This window comes from Syzygium oleosum, unplaced genomic scaffold, assembly GCF_021117445.2.
Source record: "Syzygium oleosum isolate NSW1041296 unplaced genomic scaffold, Sole_v2.1 Sole_v2.01, whole genome shotgun sequence".
Lineage (NCBI taxonomy): Eukaryota > Viridiplantae > Streptophyta > Magnoliopsida > Myrtales > Myrtaceae > Syzygium > Syzygium oleosum.
Genome location: NW_026607485.1, coordinates 8,745,459 through 8,767,923, shown reverse-complemented (window position 1 = coordinate 8,767,923; position 22,465 = coordinate 8,745,459). Strand labels below are relative to the sequence as shown.

Sequence of the window (22,465 nt, the reverse complement as noted above, 5' to 3'; positions counted from 1 at the left end):
TGAGTTTATAAGGGCTTGGCCCCTAACCCTTGTGTAACGCGTTTTAAAACTGTGAGGACTTAGTGTCCAAAGCGGACAATATTACACAAGGAGTGGCGCAGCGGAAGCGTGGTGGGGCCGAGGTCCTTACAAATGGTATCAGAGCCAACTCCCGACCGCATGTGGGACCATAGAGAGGACGCTATGCTCGAAGGAGGGGAGAATGTAACGACCCGGTCCGACGAGAGGAGAATGTAACGACCCGGTCCGACGAGGGCAGGGAGTGATCGCCGGAGCCAGAGAGGGCTCGGACAAGGAGCGGCTCCCGGCAGATTTCGTGGATGGCGAGGGGATTGCATTGCTCTACGCATTTTAAAACCGTGAGGACTTAGTATCCAAAGCGGACAATATTACACAAGGAGTGACGCAGCGGAAGCACAAGGAGTGACGCAGCGGAAGCGTGATGGGGCCGAGGTCCTTACAACTATTGCATGCTTAGTATATAGATAAATCTATCTTGGTGTCATCCCCTCAGTGATCCTAATTCTCTTACTCAAAGTGTTCAAACCGTCTCTGCACTTTATTCTTCCAGAGTGATCCCTATCATCAAAATATTCGTTCTTTTCGGTTGATCTGGTGAAGCATTCTACTGACTTGAACTTGATATCGTAAAAAATGCAGAATTATGCCTCACTTTTTTGGCTAAACACCGAAAACCACCCACACCCACCATACCACACCACCCCACCACCCCCCCCCCCCCTTCTCTCTCTCTCTCTCTCTCTCTCTCTCTCTCTCTCTGTGAACCACTGTGACCACCAATTGAGCCGATCAAATAACAAAGACTGCTAATCATCACCTCTCTTCTCGACCTAACAACCTCAAAAAAGGCGCATCTTTTTCTACCGTCAACCGAGTTTCAACCACTCGTCGCATTGCAGGGTCAAACGTGGGAAGGGCTTTGTCAGCCCGCCACGCACAAGCGCACATACACGGGAAGAAAATAAAGAAAGATGTATTATCGCCAAGAACCTTCTTTTGCCGAAGCTGTATCTATTTGACCGACGAGTCTTTCTTCAACCGAGTAGCGTCGGACTCAACTTGCGAAAGAAAGGAAGAACACGTGCTGACTCTTCTGGAAGGAAAAAAGTCGTCTGTTGGTTAACACGTTGGAGGGAGCATTTCACTGTATCCACATTCCTCCGCGTGTTTCACAACGCCGGAGAACCAGCAGAATAGCAAAAGGGAAAAGAAAAAGGTTAATCTGCAGGAGTGTTGAGAGCTGCTGAGACGGGATACTGTTGATATTGAGTATCGCTTGCTGACTGGAATGCTCAATGTTGTCTGTCGCGTATCATTTTGTGAACTGATATACAAACCAAACGTATGCCTTTTGATATAACTATGAAAGAAAGACCCTAAACTTGAGCGTCACTTGATCATTGCCATGCGATCGCTTATGACCATTCTAGACCCACAACATTCCTCCTGAGGAGGAGAGAGAGATAGTAGTGGGCAAGGTCAACACCATCATCGACATTGGCAACCGGCAATTCGATTGTGCAATCAGTGACGGCCGACGCCAACACCTTCTACTGGCAATTCATTTGCGCAATCGGTAATGGGAAGCCATGCTCATATGCTCTGGCCGGAGAATAATTATAACATACACCGTTGGTGCAAAACCGACGCTATATTAGCCAGTTCATTAATGTCCATACATACCTCGAGAAAAAGATCACTCAAAAACATGTGAATTTATCTGCCCACCGAATTGTCTCCTACTTTAATACCCTTTTCAAATGCCACTACAGCTGCTTTTCAGCCACATAACGTTGGGTCCGGTCCTTCTATTGCGTTCGGACCATGTGAATCCCTTTACCAAAATATCCCAATGGTAGGTGCCGTTTGGCCTAAATCTCCTTCATTTCCTTCCAATTATCACATAGGAAGACCCATAATTGCGTTTTTAATTCGAAACATTATGTGAATCTGGGACCGTCCGAACCTATAATAATACCTAATAAAATAACAATGTTCTCCAAAAAGTTGGAGTCCTGATCGCAATGTTAGTTCGCGTATCTTTCCGAATTGGCTCGATGGCGATGCCATATTCAGTGAACCACCACGTGTAAAGTGGGTCGGTCCTTTAGGCAAATGAGAAAGCAATCCTACTGGTGAAGTATGTGCCACATCTCTAGTGGGACAAGATGCCCGTAATGTATGGTTAGCTTCTTCGATTTTGCTTCTCGGAATGAAATTTTTTCATTGCCTAATAATGTCGTCTGTCCAATAATAAAATGTGTTCATGTTGAAATATATGAAGAATGAGTGACCTGGCATGATAATCTCATCGTGAGTCATAGCCAAGCCTAGGATGTAAAGGGTACTGCAGTTGTTTACTCGGTCGGATGTTGAACTTGGATTTTCACGAGCCCTTCATTAACTTATGCAAAAGGATGGATACAAGACAACCAAAGGATTGTACCTAGGTCGATCATCCAAATGCGTAGCCCTTCTATGCAGTTGGTGAAAAATTGATGCACAAGCTTAGGCAGTAAACGGCTTTGTCGCACTAAAAACCACAGAAGCAAACCGCAGATAAGTTTGGTGCAGAAGATAGAGAAGGAGATTTTATTCAACTGTGCCTACGTATACGAGAGAGATTGATGAGATGCTTTCACTATGAAATCGACTCAATTCCAACCCCAAGTCTTAATGTCGCGAAATTCGCTCTCAGAGCAAACTGAACCTTCACTGGTCTCTCAAGATAGGCCTCGATGGCTCTCTATATACACTGTATGGGACTTAAAGAACACATGCATTTAGGATAGGATGCACACCCAAAGTCTTAGAAAACGGCGGCATGGCTCACCCGCCTATAGCATGTCGGACGCCCAGTTTATGCTATCCAGCTCTCTCAAAAGTCCGACCTAGAATGATCGGACGCCTGCCTTATGCCGGCGTGGGAAAAAGGAAATTGCTTAGCAGACACCTACATAAACTTTCGATCTGAGAGTGGATGTGATGAGTGCTTTCAGCTCAAGATTTTTGTTCGACTGAAGTTACTATTGACTTTGGATTCAGGACCGTCGGAAGAATGACCAGTCTTTTTCCAAGAAAGTGCGAGGGTTTTGGTCAACCAGAAAAGCGAGTATGAGATTAAAAAGCATTTGTTAGTGCATGACTTGGATTTGACGGAGTCAATTGAGCTTTTTGCCTCATAACACAGTGATTAACATGTTGATACAAATTTAATCATAAGGGTTTAGCACGTTCGTGCTTAACATGATGGAAAACCAGTTTGACTAGCATGTGCTGATAATTCCATTTAACGCAGATCGTTAGTCCAATTATGAGATCTTAACGCCATCAAATTTGACCACAATATGCAAAAATATCAGTTTCTCAAACCATTAACTTATAAAGATTAGCTTACTATAAATGGGCCCACATCACCAGTTTACCTTCCTTTTTGTTCAATCTATGATCTCTCATATACGAAATCCCAGCACAAAGCTAGGTTGCCCTATCAGATAAGCAAAACCCTATAGGTTATGCCCTTATCAATAGTTCACATGCTCATCTTAATTTATGGTCCTATATCAAGAAACATTGAAACTCCAAATACACAAGCTCCTTGACTCTAGGTATTGATTAATCTTGTCCGTACCGTTATTCGTACATTGTATTCACGCAGTTATTCTTAGTCATATAGTGATAATACTGATTGAAAGTGGATAAAAGTATGCGAGTACTTCACGAATTCTAAGATTTTCAATCTTGAGATTGTGCGTTTAGATTTTTTCTCTGTTGCCTGGTTATCAAATAAAAGAACATGTGTCATTTAATCTTATTTCTCAACAAAAAATAAAATTAAATGATAATCACCATAGAAGGTAGGAGGGAAGCTGTGACGAAGTTGACGACACTCCATGTGTTGGGAAGGGACCCAAACAGCACTTGCTAGATCCCTTTCCTTCCCTCATCTTCCCCTTTATATATACCCACCTCCCCTTCATTGCCCATGCACTCCCCATCTCCAACCCAATCTCACTCCTATACACTCTCTCTCTCTCTCTCTCTCTCTCTCTCTCTCTCTCTCTCTCTCTCTCAAAAGCCGCTAATCTCTTAGCTAAGTCCCAAGCTCGATATCTACAGATAATATATATTACCTTATAAGTATTGCTGCTAAATTTTTGCTAGCTTGAATTTGGCTTCTTTACCCGCATTTGAGCACTCACGTACGATGGGCAACATGGACAATATGAACTACGAGTGTCCTCACAAGGTCGCGATCCCCCCGACGAAGCCCTTCCTCAAGTCGCTTGCGACCACCCTCAAGGAGACCTTCTTCCCCGACGACCCGTTCCGGCAGTTCAGAAGCCAATCGCCCTCCCGGAAGCTCGTCATGGGGCTCCAGTACTTCGTCCCAATCCTCGAGTGGGCCCCGCGCTACACCTTCGACTCCTTCAAGGCCGACCTCGTTGCGGGGATCACCATCGCCAGCCTCGCTGTCCCCCAGGGGATCAGCTACGCCAAGCTGGCGAGCCTACCCCCAATTATCGGACTGTGTGAGTGCCATTACATACGAACGATCGTTGTAACATATATAGTCACTCTATATATTTGTTTTTCATCCTATCTCTTGCCCTCTTCTGTGAGCTTAATCTCTCCGTCTTGCTCTCGAAAAACTATATTTTCATAAGTTTTCATTCTTGGTAACAAGTGGATGGGCCTGTAATGAATGCAGATTCGAGCTTTGTGCCGCCATTGGTGTATGCAATGTTGGGGAGTTCGAGAGATTTGGCAGTGGGGACGGTAGCGGTGGCCTCGCTGCTCATATCTTCAATGCTTGGCAAGGAAGTGAGTCCAACCGAGCGCACAAAAGAGTATGTTCAGTTGGTTTTCACTTCCACCTTCTTCGCTGGTGTTTTCCAAGCCTCTCTTGGCTTCTTAAGGTACTCTCTCTCTCTCTCTCTCTCTCTGTCTCTCTCTCTCTCTCTCTCTCTCTCTCTCTCTCTCTCTCGGCTCAACCGAGAGGTAAATTGACTCTACTTACATTTTTTATAAAGGCAACACATCGCCTGCGAATACATCTCAATCACTCATCAATTTTCCCGAATCCTCGTGGGGGTCCCATGAGTGCAAATTGAGGAGTCGATTCCTCGAGAGGGATTGAAATTATTTTCTACGTCGTAGTTGGTCAAATCCATCACTTTAAAGCGATCAAATGAGCATAATCATGTTCTTTTTCCTCTCCCAAACTTTTCTTTTTTATCATATGCAGTCCAAATAGACTAAAGTTTATATCACAAGAGTCATTGCTCTTGCATGGACACGGGTACAAGAACTTCGATTCTTGTCTTATGCAACTGAAAGTTCTTGTACAACGCTTTTAAAGACAATTGGAAGCGGTGGCGAGAGAGATCAAGAAGACTACGACTTCCCTCTCCCTTTCTAATCTCACGTAATATCAAACTCTATAATAGGAAAAAGTTTGTCTTTTAGTCATAATTATTTCTTTTTTGGGACACTAGAACGTTTTTTAGTTGTTATTTTAGCTGATCTTTTTCTCTTTGTAATCGACTTAGTGGTTTCTTTATGTTGCAGGCTTGGGTTCGTAGTGGACTTTCTGTCACATGCAGCAATAGTGGGGTTCATGGGAGGAGCAGCGACGGTGGTGTGTCTTCAGCAGCTCAAAGGCATGCTTGGCTTGGTCCGTTTCACTCACGCCACCGACCTCGTCTCAGTCATGCGCTCCGTTGTCACTCAAGTCCACGAGGTTCTTGAACTCTTTCTTTTTCCAAATATTAACAACAATCATTAACATTAATGTTCTGTGTTAGGGCTTTCTCACGTATCGCTTTTGCACTTGCAGTGGAGATGGGAAAGTGGTGTCCTGGGCTGCTGCTTCCTCTTCTTTCTCTTGCTCACCAGATACTTGGTAAGTAAAGAAGAACGTAAAAATTCAGACTGATGTTATTTTATTCACTTGGGTGTCAAGAAATGCAATTTTTTTCGCCTTTATGAGTGAGGTTATATGTTGAGTTAATAGTTGACAATTAAGGCCACTATCTATGTTCGTTTTAATTCCTTGTCATTATAATCAAGATGAACATATTAGTTGACAACCTAGTAAAGTTGGCGACAGTCGACGAGTTATTCTTACCATAGTAATACCTAAAAGTTTGCAAATTAATGAGAGAGAGAGAGAGAGAGAGAGAGAGAGTACAAAAGAGTTCATCTTAGAGAGGCAAATTGTTGGTACAAAAGAGTTCATCTTAGAGAGGCAAATTGTTGGTGCCCTTCTTTTACAACAAGAAAAAGAAACGGGAGAACAAGATTAAAGAAAGAGAAAAAGGATAAAGAGGCGAGTTATTGGGTTAACTATAGTCAATCATTGCCTGATCTATACGTGAAGCTCAGTGGCGTTAGGTGGGCTCTGCAAAAGCTCCGGGAACAAATAGAGCCAAGCATCGGATATTCTTTTCACACTGTCATTCATGTCTACTTTAACCTTTTCATGGGAAAGATCTTGCTATATATATATGACTGTACAGTGTGTTACACATCTGAATAAACTTTTGTATGTGGTAATTTGTTCTTGAAGATCCCAAGCACGTTTAGGGCTTTTGAGACGTTAGTCTCTCAAGTAGTTCACCTTCAGAATATGCACATGCAGAGATGATCTCTTTGCAAGAACTTAACACATGAATGGTGTCGTTATCCGACGGTTTAAATTGTTAAAACGAACTATGGCGCACTTAATTAACTCTCAACTCTCTTGATTACGTACATGCATATCTCTTCTTGCAACATATTTATTGGGAGATGATGGTCTTAATCAATTGCTTGCAAACTATGCATGTCATCATTTGCAGAGCAAAAAGAGGCCGACCTTCTTTTGGATAAATGCGATGGCGCCTCTCACTTCGGTCATTTTGGGGAGCGTCCTCGTCTATCTCAGTCATGCTGAGAAACATGGAGTTCAAGTGGTAAAGATCTCTCTAAGAGAAATTAAAAGTTCATGTTTAGTTTTTTGGTCGGACAATTGAAAAAGCCATGTTAAAAAAGGAAATTAAAAGCCAGAAATTTGGATATCGAGTACATGGACCGTTCTAGTGATAAAGGTACAAATGCATATGTGCCTATTAGGCGCGCATCAAAAGTTCAATTTCTCACTTCGTCAAATGCCAAACAATATTATATTTGGGCTAGCCCCTTAGCTTTTGGCTTGCGCCTTACCTAATTCATGAGATCAATGAGATGCCTACGGGGCTAGAATTTATCCGTCTAAGATGGACTTTCTTGTCGGAAAAATTCAATCGCAACTAGCATTTTATGCTTCATACAAGGTCCACTGATTTTTATACCACAAGAGAAGAGATTAATTTTTAGGCATACAATGTATAGTTACAATCTTTCTTTAACATGTGTTTCTAAATCCAGATTGGACACCTGAAGAAAGGGTTGAATCCGCCGTCTATGACTGAACTGGCATTCGGATCGCCGCATTTGATGACGGCCATTAAAGTCGGAATCGTCACTGGCATCATCGCTCTTGCTGTAAGTTCTCGCTCTTCAACTCCCCTCTTCCCTTAATCGGATCCCCAAATTACAATACATGTATACCATTTTAGTTGCATGACTAGCATCCTTAGGCTGTCTACTGAATTCAATAGCAATATAATGCACAGTGATTGATGTGAACGAAATAGACTCGCATGTTTAAATAACGTCAATGGATGGTGTGCAGGAAGGTGTGGCTGTTGGGAGGAGTTTTGCCACATTCAAGAACTACCACATTGATGGCAACAAAGAAATGATTGCATTTGGCATGATGAACATTGCAGGCTCTTGCACTTCTTGCTACTTAACCTCGGGTACCAATTTCCTGCAACAAATCAACCCAAACAGATGATGCGAGGAAGTTTTTTTAAATCCTTAATTGCAACAAATCAAACTAATATGTGTCGTATGTGTCTTTAATTACAGGGCCATTTTCAAGAACAGCAGTGAACTTCAATGCTGGGTGCAAGAGTTCAGTGTCCAACATTGTGATGGCAACAGCAGTGATGATCACATTGGTGTTCCTAACTCCGCTGTTCCATTACACTCCCCTTGTGGTGCTCTCCTCAATCATCATTGCCGCCATGCTCGGCCTCATCGACTACGAGGCGGCAATCCATCTCTGGAAGATCGACAAGTTCGACTTCGTTGTCTGCATTAGCTCGTATATTGGTGTCGTCTTCGGGAGCGTCGAGATCGGCCTGGTCACCGCGGTGAGGAAATCAAAAAAGAAAATGCGACCCAACTTATTCATGAGATTCATTACTATCTTCGGTTATAATTGTGTATGCGGTCCTAGTATATCTTGCTTGTTTAACTCGCGAAAAAAGACATGAACTATCCAAATTATATGCTTCGGGATTTTAAGATTGACTGTGTTCTTGGAATGAATTTGCAGGTGGTGTTGTCGTTGGTTAGGGTGCTTATCTCCATAGCCAGGCCAAGGACTTTCGCATTGGGCAACATTCCCAACTCCATGATATATCGAAGCATGGATCAATACCCAAATGCTACGCATGTTCCCGGAGTCCTCATCCTTCAGATAGACTCACCAATTTATTTTGCTAATGCAAACTACTTGAGAGAGAGGTACATCTAGCTACATTACCACATACTGTTCACTTCCTATCTTTGTCGAGCTTCGATCTTAAGCAGAAATCGGGTATTTCGCGATTTTAGGATTTCGAGATGGATCTACGAGGAGGAAGACAGGGTGAAAGCGTCGGGAGAAAATAGCTTGCACTATATTGTACTCGACATGAGCGGTACATATATATTTTTCTTCATTTACTGTCAATTTTGCCGTGAAAGAACATACATAGTTGGATTTAACTTGTTTGTGAAATACTACAGCCGTCGGAAGCATTGATACGAGTGGAATTAGCATGCTCGAGGAAACCAAGAAAAATGTCGACAGAAGAGGACTCAAGGTAAAAGAAAATCCTCAAGATTTATGAAGAGAAAATCCCTCTTGTTTCTTCTATAACTAGAGAGTAGCTAAATGGTAACATCTGTCATGATTTTCAGCTTGTTATGGCGAACCCACGGAGCGAGGTGATAAAGAAGCTAGAAAAGTCCAAGTTCATCGAATCCCTTGGTGAAGAATGGATTTATCTGACGGTTGGAGAGGCCGTAGGCGCGTGCAACTTCATGCTCCACACTTGTAAACAAAATCACGCCGGGGCCGCATTCGGTGCGCAAGACTGTAACGTATGATCTACACAATAGGGATCGATAATTCGCCGTAGAGGGTGCAAACTGCAACCACAAATGCAAATGGGGCCACTTAGTGCTGTACCCAAATTGAGTTTGATTGAAAAGAAGAATGTGAGGAAGAGGAACAGGGCTCCCACCATTTCCTTTGAAAGGAAAAGCTTGAAGAAACCAGTCCCAGTCTAGTACTATGTTGTATTATGTGCCAAATTCGAATCCAAGATCTGATTGCAGCTTTTTTCTGACTTGTATTCTCGTCTTTTCTTGATGGGATCTTAGTGGATTCCATAACCCTGTGAAATGTCTCCGTCCAAGATCTATGCTTTAGTACTAGCCACAATTTCCTCCTTTTTTCTATGTTCAATTTTGCTCTTATGGTCCCAGCAAAATGAAAGAACTGGGAACACCAACTTGTTAAATGATGACTTGGGTACAACCGCGGAAGTCATTCTTCTCCCGCAAATAGTGGGGGAATAACCTTTTTCCTGGATATATGATGTATCATTTTCCGACGAGACATGATTCCTTAAAGAGATGGCATCAATCGCAAATGACGCGCCCAACAGATCTCAATTGTCCAACGTCATAGGATTCGTCATGCACAGAGAATTGGCTCCTACCAATCGAGGATTGTCGCTCACATAGCTGAGCATTGCCATGGTTCTCATTCACTGGGAGGACAGGGAGAGTGGGGATATAGTGCAGAAGGAAGAATAGAGCAGAAAACTGGCCAACTAATGAAAGCAAACTCAACAAAAACGAAGCTAACCAAAAGCAAGTGATTGAGACATCTACTAAGATAAGAGTCGAATCTACCCTGGGAAGAAAGTTTATCATAACCTCAGACAGCGGCTCTGTTTTACTTCTCTTCCCCGCTATGAACATGGGAATTATGAGAATTAGGCAAAGTACCTGAGAGTCCATGCAAGAATTTTCTGAGTCACCCCTTGTTCACATGTTCCTCTGGTAGAGAAACAACATGACAATTGAATCTCAAAGCAGCAACTTCAGATGGAAAAAAGGAACCTCTGCATATTCTTATCCTTTAACCTTCCAATCTATATGCCAATGTCATCAGATACATTACGAATAAGTGCATAGCATTGATCAAATCCTATGAATAGGTGAATTATGTGGAAAAATTATGTTACAGATCAATATATTACGAAGATAACCGCCTCAAAAGTTGATTTCCCCGTAAGCAGAAAACCATAGAACTAATAAAAGAAGCAAGACTGTCAACAATAGTACATGTGACATTAATGCTCTTTAGACGACTCGGAAAAGTGAAATTCCTTGCAAAGTCAGCAGAAAAAGAACAATCTAGTACTTGAGATATTCTTCCTCGCGGTCATGAACAACTCCAGAAACCAACTTCCAACATCATATGTATTGTCATAAATACATGGCAAACTTACAAAAACCAAGTAATAACTGGAGTATCAAAAACCAAATGAGAACCCTAGATTTAAAAAGGTTTTTAGCTTTTCTACAAAAATTGTGGAAATTAGCAGCTTCAAGGTGACCTCAAGACCACTTGCAGCTATGAAGAAAGTCCTCACACTGCCCATCACCATCGTAAGCGAGCTTAAAATCAAAGGGCTTAACATGAAAAGCAATCATGAGAGTGACAATGAAATGCAGCCTCAGAAAAAATCAAGCAAAACCCACAAGACAACAGAAGGAGGTGCATGGGCTTAGCACAGTATCACAGGCATTCACCAAATCCGAAACTGGGTCACATCATATCAAGGCTCACTGTTCATGGCTCATTCTTCCAATCAGCCGATGTGTTCCTTAGATAAAGCCCAAGCAGCTACACTTGGCACTACTTCTCAGAACTGGATTGTTTCCCTCTGAACAGACGTGGAATAAGTTCATGTGCACTGATGTCCAATTCCACAGGATCCCTGCAAGATTTCATGTAAATTGAGGCTTGAGAGATAAAGACACGATTTCTATACACGGGATCCAGAAACATAAGAAGAAGAGGTCTATTCTACCCAATTTGGTTTGCAATGTACCACTTGAGCTTCATAAAACAAGCCTTTCGAGAAAAGCAACAAGTAATTAATATGCAAAAATGTTTTAGTAGAAAATTGAATGGGTGGTCATTATTCAAGTAACAATATAAAGAGCAAGTCATGGTCCAAGAAAAGGGGAAAAAAGGTTGACTTCGGAGAAGCAGGTGAAAGTGCTACAAGATTAAATACTTAAGCTTTGAAAAGAGGCATACTTCACCACAAGTAATCTGAAGAAAGTGAAAGCACGGAAAGGCTTCAACAACTTCTCAAGCAAAAAGATCAACAATCCAACCATACCACATAATGGTATCACACTGACACAAATCATTCCACTTCAAGTATGATAAGCCCTGTTTGTCCGGACTCATCAAAAGTCAAAAAAACTTTTTTACTTTCCCGCTAAAATATTTTATATTATTCAAGCAGGAGATACTATATTTCATTTTCCACAACTTCAAATCATGAAAAAATCATGTGAATTTACGTGTCAATAATAATATGTAGGGGTAATCCGTTTCAAAGTGGGTTAGTTCCGAGACCAGAACTTGGAATCCACCCCATAGGTTGTAAAACAGTTATACTTGGAACCAAACCAGCCAGTCTCGGGAATCGGGTTTTTTTGTAAAAATCGCACACCTGATATCATATATCATTTTTTTTAGCCTATGACTAGCAAAGTCTAGTTAGTTAAGTGGCTTTGTGCGCCTACTTCAAGCTGGAGGTTGTGGATTCTGTTCTCCCTAGTTGCATCTAACCATTATTTTTTTTTCAAATAAGGTGTATAAGATCGATTCTTAACCAATTCGACCATGGAATTGGCCTACTTGGTCAATTCCCGAGTCGGACTAGCAATTCTGACATAAGATCTGGGAACTGAACCGGCGAAAGACCGGTACTAGGGTTCGGAACCAGACTGGAACCGATGAGGAAAGGCAAGTTTAGTCCGGTTCCCGAGTTGAACCGGCCCGATTGCTCACCCCTAATTATACTTTACTATGCGCAGACTAATGAGCAATCTGAGACAGAATGCTATCTCATAGAAAATGGCCTTCTTCTCGGTCTCAAAAGGGTCTGTCTTTTAGTCTCCACACACCAATAATATATACCATAAGGCATTTAGGCCTCGAAACTATATAATCCATAGGATTTGCAATGTGGCAAGTAGAGAGCATACTAGCGGAACCCAACTTATCTTATCGGACTATCAATAATATTTTAACTCCCAAATGCCATAAGGCCTCGAGGAGAAAGAAAAGTGTTTAGAAGATCATTGAAGAGTGTATATAGACTGAATATTCGGCCAACTCTTACTCCTCAACTCCTCGCATAAGTTGGCTAGGCTAGGGGTAACACAGACTTTTACATAAAACCATATAGGCATTTGCAAACTACTCTTCTAGGATAATAATACAAATTTTTATAGACGGAAGGACAATAAGAAAAACACTTTGGCCAAAAGTAGTGGCAAGTAACATAGTACAATAATACAACAATAATGGATAAATTGCTTTATTTACGCAGATACTTTTTGAAGGGAAGATTCAGGTTTGCATCATCTAAGGTGAATTTTGGATTTACAAAGCTAATACTTAGTCCCAGATGGAGATTTAGATCTATCTATCGGGTGCATGAGCTGGGTCACGAAAGCCATATGCTAGGTTTGGGATCTGGTTGCCACATATTTGACATGTTGGCTTTTAATCTTGGATTGAAACTTGGTTGTGACCAATTATCCAAACTCATAAGTTTGAGGTTAAATTCTCCATAATCTCTAAGGTCCTAGAAAAAAATCCATAAGTTCTGGTAAATTCCTTCTGTATTCTTTCAGAGCTTGGTAGATGGTATCTCTGATCGTCTCAAATGCTTTGGAATAATCCCATGAAACATCCTCTTGGTAAGCATAGGACCATATGGATTATGGGAAGCTATCATTCATTTCGCAGAAAATTCTCTGGATTTTTCAATATTCGACTGGAAGATCTGCACTACAGAGATATGTATACCATTGCGGTGGAATGTGCACAATTATTTTGTTGCGTGGTGACAAAATTATATGGGTGACCACAAAATCTTCTGTCAAAGTTATGAAACATCCATGGCCATGCTGAAAAGAATGATTATATGGATTTCGGGATCTAGATTAAGATTAAGCTCTTTGAGATATAGCTTCTTCCAATAACTCAAGGAATGAAATCACTCGAGGACTTCTGCAAAATGAGTGAAATCATGTTATTAATATCCTTTGTTGATGAAACTATTGATGATCCGTGAACTCTTACGGTGGGAAACTCTATGACTACATAATGGTTGTGGTCCAATACCAATAAATCCATTTTAGCACTTCAGGAAAATTTAATAGATCAATGAGAACGCATGAATGAAATTACTAGAAGTCTCTTTTGAGGAAATTCAAATGCTTTGTGCCTAACCAGTTCTTCCCATACCAGCATTTCCAGTGGATTGTCCTCCCTTTTGGTCTCAAGACTGCACCATCATTGTTCCAAAAAGCCATGCGTAGAATTCTCCAAACAATCATGTCCAATGCACCGGTGCATTGATGACATCCTTCTATTCCATCCTGAAGAAGAGTCTCACTACAAGCTCCTCCAACAATTTGCTGACTTAGCCAAATGATACGGAATCATGCTCTCCCAAAAGAAAATGGTGACCACCCAAGAAGAGATCAAGTTCCTAGAAATGCACTTGAAAGATGGTGCATACTATCCAAGATATCACATTCTAAAAGGATTCCTTAAAGTTCCTAATGAAATCCTTTTACGAGCAGATTTAGTAGTTCCTTGGCATTGTAAACTACCTCAAAAGACTTTGTCCCCAAAATCTCTAAGCTTATGCACTCGTTGCAAAAGCTTCCAAAGAAAGATCCTCCTCCTTGGAAAGAGCAATCAAGACACCGAAGGAAAGATTGTAGCACCTGCCAGCCATTACAAATCCCCTCCAAAGGAAAACGAATTCTCCAAAAAAAAATGCCAGTGACAAGTATTATTGAGTAGTTGTACCCTTTGAAATTAATGGCAAGAGAAGAATATGTCTAACACAAAAGTAGGAGATTCTCCCAAGCAAATATCCATTATCATTCCCCATTTGAAGAAATTAGGGTTGTTAAGTATGAAATTAAGAAGTTTGAGCTCCATCTTATTGGGCATTATTTCCTTTGCAAAAATGGACATGTCCTTCCCACAAATGATGAAATCAAGCAGAAGACAGTTCCACATCCACAGTTGCTTCGATGGACAGAATGGTTTTCAAAGTACTCCTTCAAAGCCAAAAACATTAAAAGGAAAAGGAATGTGCTTCGAGATCTCCTTTCCAGGCCAAAAGAAACTCCTCCATTGTACATGTCCACATCCAAAGAAGCACATCAAAGAGCAGGAGGCTCATCCTCTTATCCTCTAAATCTCAAAGAAGATATTCCCCCTGGAAATCCTCCAGCTTGTTACCACAGGAAGATTCTTCAGTTGGTGTAAAGATCTCATGCGGGAATATCAACTTGACATTTTCAGATAATATGGAAGATTAAACCTACGACCGTGTGAAATGCATCTGGAATAACCATTCATTCATGTGTTCTCATTTGATCTGGTGAATTTCCCTAAAGAATGGCATTACGGGAATTTCTTCGATAATCACATTGTAGCCACTGAGTTTCCCACTGCAAGAGTTCGCACAATCATCGATGATTCCATCCACGAAGAATATCAACAACATGATCTCAGTCATTTTATAGAAGTTCTTGAGTGGTTTAATTCCTTGAGTTATTGAAAGAAGCTATTTCTCAGAGAGTTTGATCTCAATCCGGATTCTAAAATTCAAACGAACATTATTTTCAATAGACCATAAATTTTTATACCTTTGGAAAAGATTCTATGTTCACCTATACAACTTTGGCACCCCACAGCAAATTAATTGTGCATATTCCACTGCAAACGCATACACATCCGTTGAATGTGGTGTTGTAGATCTTAAAGTCGAATATAGAGAAATCCAGAGAATTCTTTGCAAAAAGAATCGCACCATCCCATAGTCCATATGACCCTGAGCTTATGAAGAAAAAGTTCCATAGGATTATTACCAAACATATAAGACGACCGGAAAGGTCATCAACAAGCTTTAGAAGAATCCGGAGGGAATCTATGAAAACTAATGGATTTTTCCCAAAGGCCAAAGGTTTATGGAGATTCTAACCTCAAGCTTATAAATTTGGACAACTAGCCACAACCAATTCTCAACCCAAGATCATAAGCCAACGAGTAAGACAGGTAGCAACTACATCCCAGACCACGCATATGACCTTTGGGACCCAACTACAGCACTCAACACATAGACCTCAAGCTCCATCTAGGACCAAGCACTAGCTTAGTAAATCTATATTCCAATTAGATGATGCAAACTCAAATCTTGACCCATATCACAAGCCCGTAAAAAAGTATCAATTTTAATAAAGCAGTTTGTCCACTAGGATGGTATTATTGCACTGCATGTTACGCCGACCACTACTTTTGGCCGAAGTACTTTTATTATTGTCCCTACATCTGTAAAAGTTTGTATTGTTGTTCTATGAGAACATCTTGCAAATGCCTATGTGGTTGTATGTAAGAGTATAATACCCCTAGCCATTCCTAAATCAAGCCAACTTCTGCGAGAAGTTGAGGAATAAGAGTTGGCTAAAGTATTCGGTCTATATACACTTTCAATTTCTTCCTCCCTTGAGACTTGATGACATTAACGGCTAGAATTATCTTGTTAGTCTGATAAGGTGAGTTTGGTTCCGCTAGTATCCTCTCCACTTGTCCCATTGTGAATCCTATGGATTAGAAAGATTATGAGGCATGAGTGCCTTATGGTATAGATTAATGGCGTTGAAGACTAAAAGGCAATCCCTTTTAAGGCCAAGAGAAGGGCAGTTTGTTATAGGATAGCACACTTGTCTAAGATTGCTCATTAGTCCTTACCATAATACCCTCATAATATCAAAGCCAAGTTCATCAATATTAGATTAAGATAATAATTCTATGCCTGATGATACATCAATGCCGAGAGGAAAGTAGTTGGAGCATCTAACGAAATAGGTGCGGAAATACTAGTTTCCAAATATTCAGCCACAGAGATAAATATGACACAATTGCATAATACCACCTAAAAAATGTATAAGAGATAGCTGCAAGCCAGGACTTGTTCGTTTCAACTTAAATAAAAGCAAAAACTTCATGTTTTTCCATTAAGATTTAAAATATTATTCAAACTTCAGTAAAAAAATTATACGTAACTCTACGAATTGCCATTTGCATTTTGTGAAAATTTCAAGTGTTTCAGATTTAAGAAAAAAATCAAAGTACATGAGCTGTAAGATTTGAATTGTGCAAAAAGTAACAAGTGAAAGTCGATCCAGGACCCTTAGCTCATTCAAAGGTCAAGTTTACTTGAAGAATAAGAAGTAATTTGTTTTACCAAGAGATTTTGTTGAAACCTAGATAGTAGAGGGAAAGTACACTATATAACTGTCGAAGAAAATATTAGGGAAGACACTCTTCCCAAAATGGTACCTTTTTTTTTTGCTTGGCCACCTAAAATATTACCTAACTACAGTCTAAAATACCTAGATTTGATTTCTTTTTTGAAGAGAATATTAATATAGAACAGCTTCTCTAGTTATCTAATTGAAATTTCTAAGTCATCTAAAGTGTCCAACAGCCTTCTTATCCAGGTTTTTCTGTGACAATATCTTGGATTAAACCATACAATACAATCCAATTATTGGTTGAAGAGATTTTCAAGGGGATGTTTCAAGAAGCCACTGGATAATTCATTAAATATTGCGGAAGCAGTGCCATCACTAGAGGAGAAAGAGATTCCAGTATTAGTCATTACCTTATTTAAGACTGCTAATAGAACTGCAAGAATATAATATTGTGGAGGCCAAAAAAATAAAAGAGCTTGATTTCCAAATTCTGAAACACGGGAAACATAGGGAAAAGAACATGCATAGCATTCCGTGACTCCCGAAGTTCACAAAAAACAAACTCAGACGAATCACCAAACCAGTTTGCAGGAGGGTACAATTCTACCAAAAAGGTTTGAGATACACCAGTATACACTCTCACATAATTAGGGATCCCACATGGATGGGGTACACATTAAAGGTGAGAGAAAGGGAACACACACTGGGTGTACATAGTAAGTTCCTTCTACCAAAGCCCAATCGCAAAAACAAATAAAACCTACCATAAACTAAAGATTAAGGATTTTTGAAAGTACGTTGATAATAATATATCAAGCAGAAACGGTACTAGCTGAAAAAAATTCTATACATCTGACATTCTAGCTGAGTGGAAAGAACGCTCCAGTACTCTCTTTTGGCTTTTATCTCTTTGTTTACTTAAAGGGTACAGATGAGAAACAGAAATACTCAGTTTATACTAATAGAAGTATGAATGCAAGAGACCAAAGTGAGGTAGGAGAAGAAGAAACCTGCACAATATCTTTCCTCTTTCGGTAGAACTAGGGATAAACCATAATTTCCGACTGGATGGACATTCAAATTGGACAAAGAACCCATCATTTTGCCCATGTTTCCACTTCCTTGAACCTTGGCCTTTCCAGACCTGTCAGAATATCATTTGACCAACCAGATGAAATTAGAACCATCACTATACCATTGAATGTGTATTTTCAGGAATGTCGACATATGTATATAAGGCGAAAACACCCAACTTGTGAAATGGTTGGAATAGACTACGTGACAACTTATAAATGCCAGATCTAGTCTTAAAGTGAATTTCTTCCAGTAGAAAACTTCCATGCCAGCCAAATCTACAAACATTTGAATGTCGATAACAAGTTCTCATGAAAGCAAAGTATGTAATTGCAGAGTACAAAAGCAAAGTACTTAAGAGGATTAAATAAGCATGCTCTGAAAAATGTGATTATCATTCTAAAAGATTTCAGCTGAAGAACCAAAGCAACTCTCATTTTATGATATCGCAAAAGTTTTTGCCAACTCCAAATGTCGGGATGCTGTTGCCAACTCTATTTTTCTGGTTAACAGCATTGCTATTTGAAAAGTAATTAGGTGTCTGAAAAGAGTTCACATTCCATGCAAATGCATTTCATTATGTACAACGTCCTATTCTATTCTACTCTTCCATACATATTCAAGATTCCTTGTTCTCAATTTTCTTCTACCAAGAGAGACAGATTTGCAGCTGAAAGGAAAAAAAAAAGGAGAATAAATTTGAGTTTCATAGATTGACAAAACTGAGAATAGATAAATAAACAAGCCATCTTCCAGTTGGGTAAACTAATCCATTGTTTTGGTGCATGCCAATGAAACTAAATGTTTCCAGAAACTGAGTATGTATAAGCACAATTCAGAAAGCATATCCAACATTTCATACACCAAAATCAATGCATTAACATTGCAGAAATTAATAGTACCTGAGGGTAAGAAATAATGCTTTTGGGAGCAACTAAGCAAGCTGCTTTGGAGAACGAATCCTCAGAATATTGTCTAAGAAATGGAAAACAACTGCTGTGGGTATGAGGTGATTCAAATGCCTGGCACATTGCAAAAAATTACAGAAAGAAGTCAAACCACAATATGATATCATATCATCATTGGAGTCTAATTCCACAAATGTAGAATGGTGAAGAAACTCAATGTGTATTGTCTCATTAGACATTCAAACAAAAGGTAAAATTTCAAAATTGCCAGGATAGTTACGAAAAGAAACTACGGTGTTAACTTTGTTATATAACTCGCAGAGAAAATATTGAAATAGATCCCAATACCTTATCAATATTAACAACAGGAGCATATTTCTCAGTGTCTGTCTTTTCTTTATCGAGGAGGAAATAAACTCTAGGGTCAACCTTAGAAGTGTCATGCCATGATTTAACTGCTGTTTCCAATGTCTCAACGACAAATGACAGTACATCTTCCCATCCTTCTTTCTGGCCATACTTCCCAGACTGCATAAAAGAGAGATATTCAAATTTATCGTCAAAAGTTTCGAAGGAACTCTGTCCAAGTTCTTAGACCTCATCAGGTGTCTGAAGAACCAGGATACTAAAAATCTTGATAGACTAATACAGGAAACTAAAGGACATCTAAATTTAAATAGCACGTGTAAGAACAGGATAGCAAATAAGACTTATAAACATGTACCCTAGAAAGACAGCCAGTGAAGAATAAGGCCTACCAGTTCGGACTTTAGTGGTTCTAAGTGCTTCGCCATCTGAACATTGGATCTCAAATTCTCAACCTCCCGATCCCGCTTCTTATCTCTGACCAACTGGTTCAACCTCTTAATCTTCTTTGTTACTTCCGAACTTTGTGGATTATATTGCATGGCAGTCTCGAAGGCAGCTAAGGCCTATACATGAAGGCAACAAACTTGTTGAAGCACGAAAGACCTGGTCTAAGGCAAAAAAATAATAAAAGAGGAAAAGGAAATGATGGGTGTTCTCATGTAATACCTCATCATATCGTTCCATTGACTCCAATACACATCCTTTTCTGAAATAGCCCTGGACAAGCATCAGCTTTCCCTGAATAAGAAGAGAAAAGAAACATCCAGCCGCATAGACACAAGAAGCACGTACAATGTACCTTCTCCCACTGGGGATTCAACGTGATTGTTGTCTCAGCATCAGCTAGTGCTTTACCGAGCTTGACCAAATGCAGGAAGGCAGCAGCTCGGTTGCTGGAAAAACAATACTAAAGTTAGAAACTATACTTGTATGCCAATCTGAACAATGGAATCTGCTCAGCCCCAGATGTCTTACAGAAAATTACAACAAGGACTTGAAGATGCCAAGTAAACTACGCGCTATCTAACAAAAGAAGTGTGTTGCCAATTCTAATACAAACGATGAGGGGAAAAAAATTGCAGATTTTACTATGAAACTATTCGCTGGTGCTATTCCACATCTTTTCGCTTCAATGTTGTTACCAGACATGTCAAAGTACCACGACTGATGAATTGAGTGAAGATGACAGTGGCCACTGACTCAACCAACATTTCTAGGCAAGCAACCAGATAACAATTTATGTGGATTCCCACTAATCCTGTTCCTGGTTTTGCCTTCACCCTATTAGGCAACTCTTTGGAATACTCCATATTTAAGTCAACGTTCCTTTTTCCTTCTTAGCAAAGAAATAGAAGCCACATAAATTTCACTAAGTTGAGCATCGCTATTTCTATCACAGACAGGCTTATTATAGATTAATCTACAATATGTAGCTTTTTGATATATGTATTAATATATGTAATGTACATAGAATCCCAATTCTATTTCTTTGCTTCATCTATTTAATTTGTCTTGATTCCAATCAATCTAAAACAATCGAAAGGCAATTCTTAATCATACGCTTCGAATTCCTAAATTTCTAATTATTTTCAATACGAATCCCTGTATCCATCGAAAGAATCAAATCCATGAAGCTTTGAGAGAATGATTTGGAGTTCTTGCAAAGTGGAACCATGCAGTACCAGACATGAGATAGATCTTCCAAAGAACAAGGCTTTTTTCGAATAAGCCAATTCATTTGGGACCCCGCAGATCCATTCTTTTTCCTAGTCAAAGATCAGCCCTGATTACACAACATTATACCTCAAAGGACACTACTTGTTGACACTCCAAGTCTTTTCACCGCAATGGTCAACAAGTAAAACTACAAGGTGCACAGAGATTTCTTAAGATATAGGTACACTAACCACCAAAATCAACAATTCAGGATCATATTCTTCAAAGTTCTCCACACACACCAAACACTAGAATACATTATCACTTTCAAGATTACATATTCCCAAAAGTTACCACCAGGCATCAACTATGGTTGGAAATAATACAATTGTAAAAGTTACCACCAACTATATAACAAGTCAAGCTTACCCATTGGCAGCAAACGTTCAGCTCAAATTTCCCCTACACTTTCTTAAAAACTATATAGGTTAGTTATCATCACCCAAGATATTATCCAACCCCTAGCCTCAAATTTAGTCTTTAGAAATAGGCTAAATTGGTAAAGAAAAGACTCCCAAAACCCACCCTTTTTTCCCACATTCACCAAACATTCTTCAGAAAGAAGCAAAGCCACACTAGTACATTGAGTCAGCGACTGAACCACTTGACCAAAAGAACAAAAGCACCCGACAAACCCCAGGTCTCAATCGTCACCAAAAACCACTTTACCAAACTGCACTGGCAAAAAAACAGCACTAAAAAGACAACTCTTGATCAAACAGAGCGAAGAGACCTGTACAGAGCGGGGTTCTGAGGATCTTGCTTGATGGCCTGAGTGTAGAGCGCAGCTGCCTTGAGGTAGTTCCCCGCTTTGAAGAACTCGTTGCCCTTGTCTTTCAGGGACGTCTCCGTTGCTCCCGCAGATCCGGCTTCCGATTCCGCCATCTTCTGTGTTGTCGGCCAAAAATGAAACGAAATTCGAATAAAGCAACGATTTTTCTCGCGATATCCGCGGGTTCTGCCCGATGGGTGAAAAGGGCTCTCGAAGCGACCCTCGTTTCAGGCTTCTCTTCGCCGGTCGGATTGAGACGAGCGCAAAGGCGAAGGCGGGCGCTTCACTTGCTTAGGAGCGCCGGAGCGAGGAAGAAAGAGGGTTTTACTCTATCACTTCCTCGTCTATTTCAATAGAGTTGTGTTTTTTTCGAAATCATTAAAATCCTCGAACTTGTAATAAAGTAGAATTAATTGCTGATGCAAATAACTACGTATCTATTATAGTTCCGTCCATTTTGAGGGATGAACAAATTCCACATGGCTTTTCTTGAATAATAATAAGGGTGCGCATGAATACCATTCTGTGCCCGGAAACTATTTCTGAACAGAAATGATGTTTTTTATTCTGTGCCCGAAAATAATTTCTGAGTATTTGAAGGAATTTGATAAACTGTCCAAAATTTCAATTCCTAGAGTAAAAAAGAACAGAAATGCGTTTGATAACTACATAAAATTTCTGTTCCCAAATAATATTTTAATAATATTTTGAATTGTTTAATTTTTTTTTTCTTTCTACCCATTTTCTTCTTTGGCCATGGCTGGTCGCCGGCAGCCGGCCACCGGCCACAGCCTAAGGCCGGCGGAGGCGAGGGTCGCCTTCGCCGGCGAGGGCGAGGCGGCCTTGCCCAGAGACGGCGAGG

At 40.2% G+C, this 22,465-nt stretch overlaps 2 protein-coding genes across 2 annotated transcripts; one reads left to right on the top strand and one right to left on the bottom strand.

The window, feature by feature from the left end:
• Positions 1-4,077: 4,077 nt before the first annotated feature.
• LOC115677611 (sulfate transporter 3.1-like) lies at positions 4,078-9,502 on the top strand. Its single transcript, XM_030600795.2, has 12 exons — positions 4,078-4,553; positions 4,733-4,940; positions 5,593-5,764; positions 5,861-5,926; positions 6,864-6,977; positions 7,432-7,548; positions 7,739-7,865; positions 7,978-8,264; positions 8,450-8,640; positions 8,731-8,816; positions 8,905-8,981; positions 9,079-9,502. The coding sequence occupies exons 1-12, from the start codon at positions 4,229-4,231 to the stop codon at positions 9,265-9,267; spliced, it is 1,959 nt and encodes a 652-aa protein (XP_030456655.1). The 5' UTR covers positions 4,078-4,228; the 3' UTR covers positions 9,268-9,502.
• A 1,072-nt stretch (positions 9,503-10,574) lies between these two features.
• LOC115677648 (uncharacterized) lies at positions 10,575-21,940 on the bottom strand. The gene is made up of 8 exons (XM_056313403.1): positions 21,565-21,940; positions 19,915-20,008; positions 19,782-19,832; positions 19,505-19,678; positions 19,095-19,274; positions 18,741-18,860; positions 17,775-17,908; positions 10,575-11,174 (listed from the first exon to the last, which is right to left on the bottom strand). Exons 1-8 carry the CDS (start codon positions 21,714-21,716, stop codon positions 11,093-11,095), a joined length of 987 nt encoding a protein of 328 aa, XP_056169378.1. The 5' UTR covers positions 21,717-21,940; the 3' UTR covers positions 10,575-11,092.
• Between the last annotated feature and the right edge of the window lie 525 nt (positions 21,941-22,465).

Bases quoted from the DNA above. Each gene is read 5' to 3' on its own strand.
- LOC115677648 (XM_056313403.1), bottom strand. From the start codon at position 21,716: ATGGCGGAATCGGAAGCCGGATCTGCGGGAGCAACGGAGACGTCCCTG. The intron at 19,679-19,781 runs GTATTACATGAG...CTTCATGTATAG, and splicing joins CAATGGAACGATATGATGAG to GCCTTAGCTGCCTTCGAGAC. The intron at 17,909-18,740 runs GTACTATTAATT...ATATTCTGACAG, and splicing joins GCATTATTTCTTACCCTCAG to GTCTGGAAAGGCCAAGGTTC.
- LOC115677611 (XM_030600795.2), top strand. From the start codon at position 4,229: ATGGGCAACATGGACAATATGAACTACGAGTGTCCTCACAAGGTCGCG. The intron at 4,554-4,732 runs GTGAGTGCCATT...TAATGAATGCAG, and splicing joins ACCCCCAATTATCGGACTGT to ATTCGAGCTTTGTGCCGCCA. The intron at 8,817-8,904 runs GTACATATATAT...GAAATACTACAG, and splicing joins TATTGTACTCGACATGAGCG to CCGTCGGAAGCATTGATACG.